The 15502-nt window shown below is 37.2% G+C and overlaps 1 protein-coding gene across 1 annotated transcript; it reads left to right on the top strand.

Annotated features, from left to right (window-relative positions):
* The first annotated feature begins 2427 nt into the window (after positions 1 to 2427).
* LOC107871179 lies at positions 2428 to 13801 on the top strand. Its single transcript, XM_016718018.2, has 4 exons — positions 2428 to 2668; positions 5295 to 5400; positions 5628 to 5678; positions 13618 to 13801. The coding sequence occupies exons 1-3, from the start codon at positions 2556 to 2558 to the stop codon at positions 5640 to 5642; spliced, it is 234 nt and encodes a 77-aa protein (XP_016573504.1). The 5' UTR covers positions 2428 to 2555; the 3' UTR covers positions 5643 to 5678; positions 13618 to 13801.
* The last annotated feature ends 1701 nt before the right edge of the window (positions 13802 to 15502 follow it).

The raw sequence follows: 15502 nt of genomic DNA on the forward strand, positions 1-15502 counted from the left end.
TTACTTATCACATTTTGACTTGACAAACCTATTAAGAAAATAATTATTAATATGACTATTTTATTTAGGGGCGGCCCAAGCACATTAGCGGCCTAAGGCCAAAATCAAACAAGGGACTTAAGTTTCTGAAATTTTTTTTTGAATAAGTCTATTTTTAAAATTATATAATCTATTTTTCTAGTAATACATTTTAACTTAATAATATAATCAATACATTGAATCTTTCTTTAGATATAGTACTTTAAATATATATCAAACTTCTAAAATTCTTCCATTTATCTAAAAAAAATTATTTTATCCACAAATAATACTTGATATTTTTAAAAAAAAATCTACAATCTATTATTATTAAAATATGAGGCCTCTTAAATTTGGGGGCCTAAGACAAACGCCTATTTCTTATAAGGGTAGAATCACCCCTGATTTTATCATAATACCCTTATTAATTGATGATTACTATTGTATCTTGAAATTAGTTTAGAGAATAAAAGATTAATGTTGAAGGTAAAATAAGAAAAAAGAAGTTGTATTTTCTTAATATTTCAAAAATGACAAGTAAAAATAGAAATCCAATTAGGATATTAGTCACAGTTGACATATCAGTGAACTAATTTATCGGTGCAGTTAACGATAATGGTAACGATAACGGTAACGATAATTTTGTTATCTCAACGTGAGAAAAATGAGAAGTTGTAGGGGGATAGGGGAGTGTTGTTATGATAAATAAGGGAAAAAGTTAGATGAATTGAGGAATTTTTCATGTGGACTGTTCAAAAGGCATTTTTTGTCCACGTAACATGCTTAGTGACATTCCGTTAGGGGTTGGAGGGGGGTATTTTTGAGCCAAAAGTTAATGAAGAGATATTTTTTGAGCCAAAAAACTAACGAAGGATATTTTTACTCCATTTTGAAGAGTTAAAGGATATTTTTGGCCTTTTTTCCGTTTATATAATATCGATACACGATTATGCACTATTCATACAATGTTAATACATTACATACCTATTTATACAATATTGATACACACTTGCACATCATTATACAATGTTGATACATTACATAACTATTTATACAATATCGATACATGTTTTTATATATTTATACAATATCATTATATTATATATATATATATATATATATATATATATATATATACTACATAACTATTTGTACGTCATATATACATGTTTATGCACCATTCATATAATATCGATTCACGTTTATATATTATTTATACAATATTGATACATAACATATATGCTACATAACTATTTGTACATCATATATAAATATATATATATATATATATATATAAAGTTTTACTAAAGAAGTTTTTTTTAAAAAAGGAAAAAGTTCTTTTTAAGAAATTAAGACAAAAAAACCAACAAAAAACTTTTCTTCTAAACAATTGTTGTAAAAAGAAAAGCAAAAGGAAAAAAATAAATAAAAAGGACTTATGACTATTTTTGTTGTAAATACAAATTTGATTATTTTTGTTGCAAATTATTTATTTTATACATATATATAATTAAAATATTTCCTTGTTTTCCTCTATGTCGGTTTCTCCGTCTAGGGGCAACTTAATAGATACGGTGGTTTAAATTCAATCTTGATAAGAGGTCTAAACTGATGTGGCCTAGTATTTTAATAAGAGGGTTCATAACGTCTCAAATTTAATTTTTAATGAAGATATACACTAACTGATTTTGCACACAAATTGATCTTAACATCATAATCATTACAAAAAAACTATTTATATTTTACGTAAAAGAACGAAAAAGAATGTACAACTTAAATTTATTTAATACCCTTGTTATTTAGCACAATAAATATATGACTATACGAGTGTGGAAAACAAAAGGAGAATTTGATTTTTCAAAGTACAATAATTGAATGAAAAAATTAATTTACAATCATACAAATATAATTATTTTAGACTATTTAGTTTGAAAAGTACACATTTTTTTTCTTAAATATTGTCTCATGTCAAATGGTGCCCTATAAAGTACTCTTTTCGTTTAGATTCACTTGTACTATTTTTCTAATTTTAGCTATATCTTTTACTTGTCATTTTTGAAAATTTAAGAAAAGATTTTTTTTTCATGTTTTACTTTTAGCATTAATTACTTAATCTCCAAATCATTTTTCAATATTAATTACTCTCTTCCTTCGATCCTTGTTGACTTGATACTTCGCCTAAAGAAATATTTATTACCGTCATTTAACGATAAAAGTATTATTAAAAAAATATAAAAAAATTATTTTAATTTATACGTGAAATAATTAGATTAAAATAAATATTTTTTAAAAAGTGAATTAATTATTTTAAAATAAAAAAATATTATTAAATATTAATTAATTTAATAGAGGTATTATGATAAAGTTAATTATTTATAAATTTATCCAATAACACTATTATATTCATGTAGAATGCCGTAGAATAATAGGCAAGGAGCGTCCAAACAAGTACACGTTTGAAATGTACCGATTGATTCGAAAGGCTATAAAGTCAAAATAGAAAGGAAAAGAATGCGTAATAGTGGAAAAAGAGGAAGATGGGTTGCTTGGATTGCTTCGATGGAGGGAGCAAAAGGGAGCAGAGAAGAGAAGAAGAACAATTAGCCTCCGAAGAAGCTCGTGCCAGAGCTGCCGAAGCCGCCCAAAAAAGGCTAGTATTTCCTTCCTTCCGTCTTTCCCCTCTATCTATGTCTTGTCAATATTCCATTGATTCTAATGATTTGCCTTATCAAAAAGAAGGAGGAAAATGATGGATCAGCCACTTCTTCCTCCCTTCACATCTTCCCAAACCCAATATTTGAGCCCTTAACACATAGAGCTCCTTACCCATATAGTACAATTTACCCTATTTATGTGTGGTGCTTTGACTTGGCACAAAGAAATTGATATCTGCATATCCATAATCTCAAAAATTTGAGCTCAAAGACTTCCTCGAAGCATGCATTAGGCCATGCATATAACAACAATTTCATCACGATTGGGAAGTGGAGAGTTTCTGCCAATTGATGCAACAATTGAACACATCCTTAATTCATAGTGACAAAGCAGACACGTAAGTTTGGGTCAATAGCAGGGATAAATTATTTTCAGTCAATAAGTTGTTACAACAGAATAATCAAGGGATCCCTAACTGCCCATGAAAAATGTTCTGAAGAGCTTTGGTTGGTTAGCAGCCTGGGATGTTTGTTTAACCCAAAATAATCTGCAAAGGACACAGATATTCCACGTGCAGCAGATGTTTTCTTTGTAACAGGGACCTGGAAATGGTTGAGCATTTGTTTCTTCATTGTAGTTTCTCAAGACAATGCTGGGAATTGTTTCTGAGCATGATGGGTGTGTCTCTGATTATACCACAGAAGATCAGTAGTCTTTGGAAGTTTGGCTTGCTCAAAGAGTAAAGAGAAGTATGAAACAAATATGGAGGACTATTCCCATTTGCATACTTTGAACTGTTTGGCTGGAAAGGAACAAAACATTCTTTGAGGGGAAAAGATCACAGATTGCTAGCATAAAAAATAAATGTATCAAAAACGGTTTTTTTGGTGTTATAGCAGTACTCTGGATAGGATGGACCAATATTCTGATTTTCTGGATCTTTTAGGGGAGGATATGTAGTATGCATGTTGATATGTCGTAGCTTAGTCTTGTACCATCTTGGTTCCTTCTGAATGAAAACTTTTACCCATCAAATTTTTTTTTTAATGAAGCACGACAGGCATGAGATGTAGCCCCCAAGCAAGATACTTAAATGGGACAAGGGAGGCCTTTCTTATGAATTTGTATTGGATTGATTGATGCATCTCCACATCCAAATACTGTCTGTACCTTTTATGATTGAAAAGCTGACACCTTATTCCATTTCTAGCCATATGCTTAAAACGAGCAACTGTTGACATGTGCCTTATTTGAGTCCGGAATGTTTTGTCTGGATCACGATGATTGAATTTTAATAGTAAAATAAAAGGTCCATGGTAAGGCTGGGAAAGATGAAAGACAAAGGATGACAAGTGCGCATATGTGAACACAGGGGGAGTTTGTTCCTTCAAGCGTCTTTTCTATGCTTCCCTGCATCAAATCTATAGCAGATAATTCCTTTCGAAATGGATTTTTTTTTTTTTAATAAATAAATTGTAATTCAGTTACCTTCATTGGCTTATATAGCTTGACAGATTTTTATGCTTCCTTACAAGTCAATTGATAGTACTTTATACCTGGGTTTTAGTCCTTGTGAATTTTAGAGGTCTGAGTTTGTTCACAATTTCTGTTTCTGCTTTAGGAGGAGAATACCAAGGTTAACTAAAAGTGGATGATTTTCGTTCTATTTCTGTTACGGGGGATGGATTTTCAAAAAAGTATGCTTCTTCGCTTGTATTTTTACGGAGTAATTAATGGTAAGGAACTTTACCATTTTAAGAAACTAGTTAAGTAATAAATAGAGGAAGAAGAACAAAAGGAAAGTGAAAAAATGGTGGGTAAAGTATGAGAATATTGAGTTTGTTTGGTTCTTTGAGGAGAGAGAGAAAAAGAATGTTTTTTTTTTTCTCTTCCACTTCAAATAAATATGCATACAAATAGGAAACTAACTTTCTCTATGTATATAGTTTTAAAAGAATAGAAGATGATGGATGAGCCACTTCTTCCTCTGTTCTCCTGTTCCCAAACACCATACTAGTAAGGGCTGAGAGGAAGAAAATTTGAGTCCCTTCACCTATACATAGAGCTCCTTAGCCATATAATACAATTAACCGCTAAATCTGTATAGTATTTTAGTTTAGTACGGTTTATTTGATCACTAGCCTATGTTGCTCAGATTCTCTAAAAATATCGACTGTTGCGTGCGTGTGGGATAATCCAAAATTAGTGCATTTTTGGAGTATCTGGCACTTGTTGTGGGGAGTCCAAGTAACTACACAGTTACTAACCATGTGAAGTTTATAGTTTGCACAAAGAACTTGATATTGTATATCCATAATCTCAAACACTTCATTGAAGCATGTATTGGGCTATGCATATAAAATCAATTTCATCATTTTAACAAAGCACGACAGGCATAAGATGTGGCAATATACTTAAATGGGTCTAGGGAGGCCTGTCCTCATCCTAAAGTACCAGCATAGAATATCTCACTCTTGGTATAACTTAAGTTGGTGAATTCACAACATTCCATTCATATTATGAAGCTTCTTCTCACATTATCAGTTTACTACTACTGCTTTACTAGATCTTCGAAATAAAATGTTTGCTTGGCCTGAATTATCTATACCCTGTTGTTACAGGCAAGAACAATATGAAAAATCTGCTGCAGGAAGAGCAGCACGTGCACAAATGGCAGCTGCTGCCAAGCAAACAACGAATTCGAACCAAGGAGAGCCAGTTCTTAAGGTACTGTCCATGTTACTGATTACTGGTAGCCGTTTTCTCTACTATATATTTACTATTTTTCAATTGTATCTACTTTTCATATTAGTTAAAAATAGTACTCAAAAGTATTGGTCCAAATCCTTTCTTTTGAGATTGATGCTTCACATTTCAAGTTTAAATACTCAAAGTCTGAAATATATTTGAATAATACATTGAGTTTTTATCCGGTTAAAATTATTTGGATGCAGTGGCAGATGGGCTGAGCTTTAGCTCTCTTTGGTTAACTTCTTCCGTTCATTGTAAGTATCATGACTAACCAAATATCTTCCGTTCATTCTTATTTCTTACTCCCTTTGTTCCTTTTTATATGACACTCATTTCTTTTTAATGTGGTCCAAAAAGAATGACAACTTTCTATGTTTGGAAACAATTTAACTTTAAACTTCATCTTACTCTTAATGATAACCTTTGTTTTTGGGGTCATCCTTCATATGCTTCAGAATAGTCCATCTTTAAATCAGACAAATCGTAGCCTCCGAACCTTTTCTTCCGGTGAAAGCGTCCCTCATTTCAAGTTTTGGCGAAGACATCTTAGCTATCTCTTCCTCTCTTTTTCGCGACAGATGCTATGAAGTTAGTCTTTGTATGAAAACTACAACACCTTCAATGTATCTTCGTTTAACTCAATTCAAACTAAGACTCTGTGACTGAAATGCGGGATACACCAAGATTTGTTTAACTTTACTAAACATCTTTCAAGCTGTTTTACTTTTGTTATATTCTCACATTTGAATAAAGAGAGCTTTTTCACAGTTTAAGGGTCTGTTTTCATTAGAATTATTTGGAATGCTGCAGTACGTTCTGGGACTGCTTTGTTGCCTATAAATAAATTATGTCTTTATAAATGGTACTTCAATTCATCTATTCAAATCAGCTTATGTTTCCAGACGAGAAAGAACTGAAATATGATTTCTACCTGTTATGAAGCTCAACTTTACTTCAGTAACAAGATTGATCTTGCATTTGTCAGTGGGTAACATATGCTAGTTGGTATCTGGGTCAATCTATTGATGGCAGAGCAGAAATTCCATTCTGGCAATAAATGGGATTCAAACCCAAAAACATGCTTGGCTGCTCCTTAGCAAGTAGGGTCATGTTGGTTGATGACTGAGATTTTCATGAAGTGAACTCTCCTAAGTGTAGAAATACAATAATTTCTTGAAATAACATGTCACGACCTTATACTTCGACTAAGCATACTGCGCGGCACTTGACAACTCGCTTGCGATGCCAAGTCAGCATTTCTGCTCTCAAATCATTAAGAGAACACTAGATAGAAAGACGCGATATTTTCCAAAAGAAAGCGTTTGTTTTACTCATGACTTGGATAATTCCGTGATTGATGATTTACAAATGAATGGTCACCTAGGGTCTAGTGATCTATATAAACGTATACACAAGTGCACTTCTTTTGATACGATATTCTATAAATTCTAAAAGCGGTGCTTATATTATACTTCATCCGTTCCTTATTACTTGTCATAGTTTCTATTTTGAGAGTTTGTATGAACTTTGACTAGTATTTTACAATATTGATGTAATCTAATCTAATTGAGCTTGGAAAATTAGTCAAATGGACTAATGAAACGCGAAACATGAGAACTATTTTGGAACGGATGGAGTATGAAAATTATGTAAAGAAAAGTACTGTAAATTACAATAGTTAGCAACTTCAAGTATTTAAAGACCATTGAAAAAATCTGATTGCCTCTCCAAATTCATCTGTGTTACATAAATTGGGACAAAGAAAGTAGCATATATTGGGCCCATGTGTCTCTTATATCAAGTACAACCATAAAGACATGGATTGACAATGTAGGAGAAAGAGTATTACTCCTACTAAAAGAGTAAAAAGGGTTCGTTTGGTAGTTGGTAAGTTGGTAAGCATTATGCAGGTATTATTAATGTAGGATTAGTTATGAGGGAATCTATGTATTGTTTTATGTAGAAATTAATTATTCATGTATTATTTGCTCCACCTCCTATCCTGCATAAAATAATACATATATTCTCTTATAGTTTATACATGTATTAGTTATGCAGGTTTCTACATTGTAAACTAAACACCATATTAATTTTATACATGATAATTTGCCTCTTAGCTAGCTACAAAATGTGGCATTACTTATACAAGATTTAAATTTTACATCACTCAACCAAGCTGGCCATCCTTGCCCTTGTCTTGTCCATTAGAGATAAATATTGTCTTTAAATAAAATGTGTTCCAGATTGTGTGTACAGATTTTAATTTTGAATTCCTTCGCTTGGACTTCATATGCTAGCCATATACTATTCAAAACCAGAACATTTATGGGATCATTTGGTAGTCCTTTAGAAAAACAATGCATGCATTAGCTTTATGTTCAACTGTCCTCCGGCCGGAGAAGTATATCTGGAGCTGTTGCAGAGATAATTTGGTTAGTTGGTTTGCTAAATTAGTTGAGAGTGAAAATTACCCCACCAGTCAGAATTTGCTCTGACAGTAAGGCAGCTCTGCAGATTGCATCCAATCCAATCTTTCGTGAAAAAACTAAGCATATTGAAATAGATTATCATTTCATAAGAGAAATGCTCAAATATGGTTTGGTCAAGCCTGGAGTTCATTGGGATAAAGTCACAGTTAGCAGATTTCTTGACAAAAGGATTAGGGGTAGTGCTGCATCAGTTGCTTTTTCCAAGCTTGGAGTCCTGGATGTCTAGATAAATGCACAGAATGTACAACTGGACTAGGTTGCGCGGGCTCTCGTCTTGCGATGCCGTACCTGTGTCGGATTCTCCAAAAATACACTACTTTCGGAGAATCCGACATGCACTTGCTGACATTTTTGAAGAGTCCCAAGCAACATAGCAGCTCAAAGAGGCTAACAGATTTGTTTATATATAGGACATTGTGTATTGGTTCTTCTACAACAACAACAAACCCAGTGTATTCCCACCTGGTGGGGTCTGGGGGGGTAGGATGTACGCAGTCCATACCTCTACCTCTGAAGAAGTAGAAAGGCTGTTTCCGATAGACCCCCGGCTCGAGACACGCGGTACCACACAAACACATAGTAAAGCACAGCACAAGGTTACAAGGTTACAAGATTACATAACATAAATATGGCACCCATAAGTAATATAAAACAGAGGAAAGCACACAGCTTCATAATAAAACATGGGACACGGGCTCCTAACAGGAATAAACCCCCACCAAGTATTTCCCTATACTAGCGACTCAGACTGGCCCTAGTCCACTGCCCTGATTCGCGTCCTCCAGACCTTCCTATCTAGGGTCATGTCCTCGGTGAGCTGTAACTGCTCCATGTCTCGCCTAATCACCTCCCCCCAGTACTTCTTCGGCCTACCCCTACCCCGCTTAAAACCATCCAACGCTAGCCTCTCACACCTACGGACCGGGGCATCCACGCCCCTCCTCTTCACGTGTCCGAACCATCTTAATCGGGCTTCCCGCATCTTGCACTCCACTGGTATCACACCAACCTTTTCCCGGATGTTCTCATTCCGAACTCTATCCCCTCTAGTCAGCCCACACATCCAGCGCAACATCCGCATTTCTGCCACCCTCATCTTTTGGATGTGGGAGTTCTTAACTGGCCAACACTCCGCTCCATACAACATGGCCGGCCGGACTACCGCCCTGTAGAATTTGCCTTTAAGCTTAGGCGGCACCTTCTTATCACACAGCACCCCCGACGCGAGCTTCCACTTCATCCATCCCGCCCCAATACGGTGCGAGACATCCTCGTCAATCTCACCGTTACTCTGGATCACGGACCCGAGATACTTGAAACTCTCCCTCTTACCTACCTCCTGTGATTCCAGCTTCACTACTACCTCATTCTCCCGCCTCACGTCATTAAACTTGCATTTCACATACTCTGTCTTGCTTCTGCTCACCCTGAACCCTTTAGACTCAAGGGTTTGCCTCCACACCTCTAATTTGTCACTCACACCCCCTCGGGTCTCATCTATCAAAACTACATCGTCTGCAAAAAGCATACACCACGACACCTCCCCTTGGATACGCCGCGTCAACACATCCATCACCACTGCAAACAAAAAGGGACTAAGAGTAGATCCCTGATGCAACCCTGTCCGGACCGTGAAATGCTCTGAGTCTCCTCCCGCCGTCCTCACCTTAGTTTTCGCTCCATCATACATATCCTTGATTGCTCTGATATATGCCAACGGTACTCCACTCACCTCCAAGCATCTCCAAAGCACCTCCCTGGGGACTTTGTCATAGGCCTTCTCCAGGTCGATAAACACCATGTGCAGGTCCTTCTTCCTCTCCCTATACTGCTCCACCAACCTCCGTACCAGGTGAATTGCCTACGTCGTCGAGCGGCCAGGCATAAATCCAAACTGGTTTTCTGAAATAGACACTATCCGTCTCAGCCTCACCTCGACCACTCTCTCCCAGATCTTCATAGAGTGACTCAATAACTTAATCCCCCTATAGTTGTTGCAACTCTGGATGTCCCCCTTATTCTTATAGAGAGGTATCATGGTGCTCCACCTCCAAGCCTCGGGCATCTTTGCCGTCTTGAAGATTTCATTAAACAATCCCGTCAACCACCTAAGACCAGCCTCTCCAACGAACTTCCAAAACTCGACCGGTATCTCATCCGGCCCCGTCGCCCTACCCCTTCGCATTCTGCGAACAGCCTGTCTAACCTCTTCTACCTTAAAACGTCTACAATAGCTAAAATCCCGACACTCCTCTGAGTGCTCCAGTTCCCCTAACACAATAGCTCTATCCCCTTCGTCATTCAAGAGCCTATGAAAGTACGACTGCCATCTATTCTTAATGTGGCCGTCCTCCACCAACACTCTACCGTCCTCCCCCTTAATGCACCTCACCTGATCGAGGTCACGACCCTTCCTCTCCCTAGCCTTAGCGAGTCTAAACAACTTTTTCTCCCCTCCCTTCCCCTGTAACCCTGCATACAGGCTCTCAAAGGCAGTCGTCTTAGCTGCCGTGACTGCTGACTTAGCCTCCTTCCTCGCTAGCTTGTACTCTTTCCTGTTTACCCGCTTCTCCTCTTCGTCCTTACTCTCCACCAACTTGGCATACGCCCCTTTCTTGGTCCCCACTTTCTTCTCCACCTCTTCATTCCACCACCAATCCCCCTGATGGTGGCCGGCCCGGCCCCTAGAAACCCCCAACACCTTACTTGCATTCTCCCTGATGCACCTAGCCGCCCTATCCCACATACTATCCACGTCTCCCCTACACTCCCACACCCCCATTCCCGCCAACTTCTCCCCTATCTCCCACGCATTCACTGGAGTCAAGCCGCCCCACTTAATTCTAGGTCTACACTCCCTACTCCTCCTCTTTTTATTCTTCTTTATACCCAAATCCATAACCAAGAGCTTATGCTGGGTCGAAAGATTCTCACTCGGAATGACCTTACAGTCCTTACACCACGCCCTATCCCCTTTCCTAAGCAACAAAAAGTCAATCTGGGTCCTGGCTACCGCGCTTCGAAAGGTGATCAGGTGCTCGTCCTTCTTCGGGAAGCCCGAGTTCACCACCACCAGCCCAAAGAACCTCGCAAACTCCAATAGGGTAGCCCCCTCTTCATTTCTCTCCCCAAAACCAAAACCACCATGCACATCACCAAAGCCTCCCGGTAGCGCCCCGATGTGCCCGTTGAAATCTCCTGCTACAACAATCTTCTCCGAGCTAGGCACGCCTCTCACCACCTCCTCCAAAGCCTCCCAAAACCGCATCTTCTCCTCCCCCTCCGATCCCACTTGCGGCGCATAGGCACTACATACGTTCAGGGTAAACCCCCGAATGACCAACTTAATAGTCATCAACCTATCGTTGATCCTCTTCACCTCTACTACCTGACCTCTAAGCTCTTCATCCACTAAGATGCCAACTCCATTCCTACGCCTCTCGCTCCCAGAGTACCACAGCTTGTAACCATTCACATCCCTAGCCTTAGACCCTACCCACTTGGTCTCCTGAACACACGCAATGTTGATCCTCCTCTTCCTAAGGGTCTTTACAAGCTCTATGGACTTGCCCTGCAGGGTCCCTATATTCCAAGACCCAACCCTCAGCCTTCCGTCACTACCCGCACGCCCTCCACTACTCCCCCCACGGCCAAACCTTGGCCTCCCTCCCACTCCCGCCCTTTCCTCATCCCCCGCCCCCACCACGGCCCCCAGCCCCAACCCCCTCGGACATGACCCTATCCACCCATTACTGCCCACAGCCACAACTGGACGAAAGTATAAGAGAATATAAAGATAATATAAAGATATAAAGACATAAACGATGGTAATAGCAAAGCAGCAGCAAGTAATTAATACAAGGCTCACACAAATTCAAAGAAATACTCCAGCAACTAAACTATACTCAATTACTAGTATAATACGAAGAATGAAAGAATGCAAAATGAAGAATGAAATAAGCAAAGGTTAGAAGTCACCAGATTTCGCTTGTAGACGAAGCCGGCAACCAAGCCCCGCGTCGACCTGCTGCCGGGGGATTTCGCTGCGTATTGGTTCTTCTAGATCATCATAATACAAAATATCTTCTCTACTTTCTTATGTAATTCTCTCTGCTGTGGTGTGTTGCAAGAGCTCAACTGAAGCTCCATTCTCAGTGTACATTTGACAATTTTGACAAGACTCCTTCAGTTGCTGTTTGACATGAAAAACCTATGTATGCTTATGCAAATTCCTATAGGTGGTGATTAAGTTGCACATAAATTGCTCGGCATTTAGTGCATGGAGAATCTTGGAAGCTTGCCCCTTCATTCTCCCGGATTTACTTGCAACAGGGCAATGAAGGTACAAAAACAGTGAAAGAAAGCAAACTTCGACGACTCGCATGACAAATGAGGAATCCTGGAAAACGCTGAAGCTTTCATTAACATTATGCGGGGAACTTCTCTTGCAACCCAAATTTCAGGTTTGCTTTCTTTATTATGTTGAGAAGAGGTAATGAAGAAATACTGAAACCTCAAGCCTGACCAAATTGGATCCTGGGAACAATCTGAGGCCTACTCCAAATCAGAGCATTCCTTAACCTTCCGGTTTGTGGGTAAACCTTACAAAAATAAAGAAGTCAGTCTCCACTTTAAAAAAGGTTCTTCATGTCAATGTGTTATGTAGTGTGAAGAAGCTATATGTATGGTTGGATATGAAGAACAACATTCACCCTCTTCCTTTAACCATTCTTTGTGCAGAGTTTTTTTGAATTTTTGATGTTTGTCACTGGATCACACTATTTCCATGTTGTCTTACCACTTTCTTGTCTAAACCAATAGTGAAAATAAAAAAGTAAAAAGGTCCTGGTATACCCCCTCAACTTTGTTTTTAGAGCTAATATATTTCCCAGTAAAAAAGTGGCTCACGTATATATACCCTCATTGTCCAAAAAAATCGAACACTTTTGCCTTTCTTTCTAATAGAATGGAACCGTAGTCATATATAAGATAACCAATTTGGACTAGGCCTCTGATTGTTCCCAGGATCCATTTTGGTCAGGCTTGAGGTTTCAATATTTCTCATTACTTCCTTCTCAGCATAACAAAAGATAAAACCTAAACTTTATGTTGCGAGATTCTAGAAGCTCTCAGCATAATGTTAATGACAACTTCAGCGTTTTCCAGGATTCCTCATTTGCATTGCTCTTTTTTCATGCGTGTCATTGAAACTTACATTCTTTCTATGTTTTTGTACCTTCATTGCCCTGTTGCAAGTAAATCATGGAAAATCAAGGGGCAAGGTGCGAAGATTATCCTTGAACTAAACATCAAGCATATCATGTGCAACTTGATCACCACCTTTATGAAGTTGCATAAGCACTGTAAATGTAGTTTTTTTCACCTAAAACAGTAACTGAAGGGATCAATATTGTACTTGATTGTACAATATAATGCTTCCTTTATGGAGTACCAGAAAAGAGAATTATTGTATTAATTTAGTAGGAGTTTCATCTTCTTGTTTGTTATAGTAAGATATATATATATATGCTTAACAAGTAAGATATACGCAGGTTAAATACATTTCTCTTTCCTTTTGTTTTATTCATATAAAGGTTGGATTCAGTCACTACTTTTATTTTTGAATATTATCATCCGTCTATCATTTGTAATTTTGATTTATGAGTTAATTAATAACAGATTTGTTATAACGTTTTATTTGCAGACAATTGCCGAAGTTGTGGGTGATTTGTACATTGACAGGGCAGCGTTTCATCAACAGATAGATCATACCCTTGTGCTAGAGATTATATTGCTAGTGAACTTCATGAAATTAAATGCTCTGTTGAGCTATGTTAAGTATTACTGATTGAGTGAATGGAAGAAAAAACTTCTGTTTGGATTCCAAATATTTGTTTCTTTCTCTGACAATGAGATGCTTGGAATTAGTTACTCCACCACACTTCTGTTTGGTCATTGACAGGAGCTAATTCTGTGATGCATAAAAGTGTTGCTATTAGTTACTCCACTACTCTTGTGTGACAATAACTAGGACTTGTATCTGAAGGGTTTTTAATAATTAGGTCAAAAATTAGTTAGTAGGTAGGAGTGCATTTGTCTTGTTGTCCTTACTAGTAGTCGTAGGATTATCCTTTCCTTGTCCTTAGTACTAGTCGTAGGATTATCCTTTTCCTTGTTCTTCGGTCTTTGTTATTATCTAGTTTTTGTGTAGTTTGATTATAGTAGTGTCCTGATGTATTACTGTTTTGCTACTATCTTGAGCTAGGGGTCTGTCGTAAATAGCCTCTCTACCTCACCTCTGAGGTAGAAGTAAGGTCTACATAAACTCTAAACCTTTTCAAACATCACTGCGGGACTATATTAGGTATGTTGACTATTGTTGTCGTCGTTGTTTGTTGGCTGGGGCTTTCCCGGAAATATTACAATGTCTTTGGCGACCACTTGAAAGAATCAACAGAGCTCACTAGATAGAGCTCACTAGCTATCTAGCTCTATAAAGTCTGGCGTCTCTATATAGCTACTTGTTACCTACGTCCTCAACACTCATCACGCGATATAGCAGGGATCAAATGGGCTAAGTACCTCTGAAGGATGCCCAGTAAATATCATTGATGACCCGTTAAATGGTGGAACAAGACTAGTCTGGCTAAATAATTGTAATGCGTTTAGTAAAAGAAGCAAATTTATATATTAATACTGAAATTTTTGAATTGAAGCTGTATCTTGAATTTTGGAACAAAATTTAATCAAAATTTAGTTTTTAAACAATTAATTGTCGTTAAGATTAACTAAATTGTCCGGAGAAGGAGGTATATTTGAAACAACTTTTCTACTTCATCGAAGATAATGATATAGATTGAGTCTACATTACCCTCTTCAGACCCTAATTGGTGGGAATCCACTGGGTATATCGTTCAATATGTTGTTGTAAGATTAACTAAATCCACTAAAAAAATAAAAAATTTAAAAAGAATCACGGAAAGTTACATTTGAGTATGAGAATTAAAAGGGCACCTTTTTGAATTAAAAATATCAGAACGCCACTAAATTTTGTCAAAACCTTTGGGTATGGATGTTTTGTCTTATGGTCTAGTTCAAAATTTAGTGGCCATTTTAACATTTTTAATTCAAAAAGTTGTTCTTTTGGTCAGTTGCATTTCTCCCGCACTTCTTAGCGAGATATTGTTACATTAATGAATTGACAAATACTATCATCCATATTAACTGACACTTCATTAATGTCTCTTAGGATATGTTTGCTTGAAAAATGTCTAATTAATCGATTCATCTGAAACATATTAAATTTTTTCAGCCTTTAACATAAAATTAAATGTTTGTGTACTCCTGACGTACATACATGTCTAAATTCTATTAATTGATTTCTCCATTTATGCCCTATATAACCTTGTCTTGTGAAAATATAAGTTTAACCAAACATAAGCATTGTGCTAAAAAATACAAGGTAAAGCTACATTTTTTTTCCTTCCTTTCACTTTTTATTAATTTTGGAGTTTTAGAATAAAAATTTTCACTTTTCGTATACATTAAAGACCATTTACGTTATAAATATCAGGGCTAAAATAGTTCAA

The sequence above is a fragment of the Capsicum annuum genome, chromosome 1 (assembly GCF_002878395.1).
Source record: "Capsicum annuum cultivar UCD-10X-F1 chromosome 1, UCD10Xv1.1, whole genome shotgun sequence".
Lineage (NCBI taxonomy): Eukaryota > Viridiplantae > Streptophyta > Magnoliopsida > Solanales > Solanaceae > Capsicum > Capsicum annuum.

What these genes read in the sequence shown, in the direction of transcription:
- LOC107871179 (XM_016718018.2), top strand. Translation starts at nt 2,556, where the DNA reads ATGGGTTGCTTGGATTGCTTCGATGGAGGGAGCAAAAGGGAGCAGAGA. An exon ending in GCCGAAGCCGCCCAAAAAAG is followed by an intron (nt 2,669 to 5,294) that starts GCTAGTATTTCC and finishes CTGTTGTTACAG; the next exon opens with GCAAGAACAATATGAAAAAT.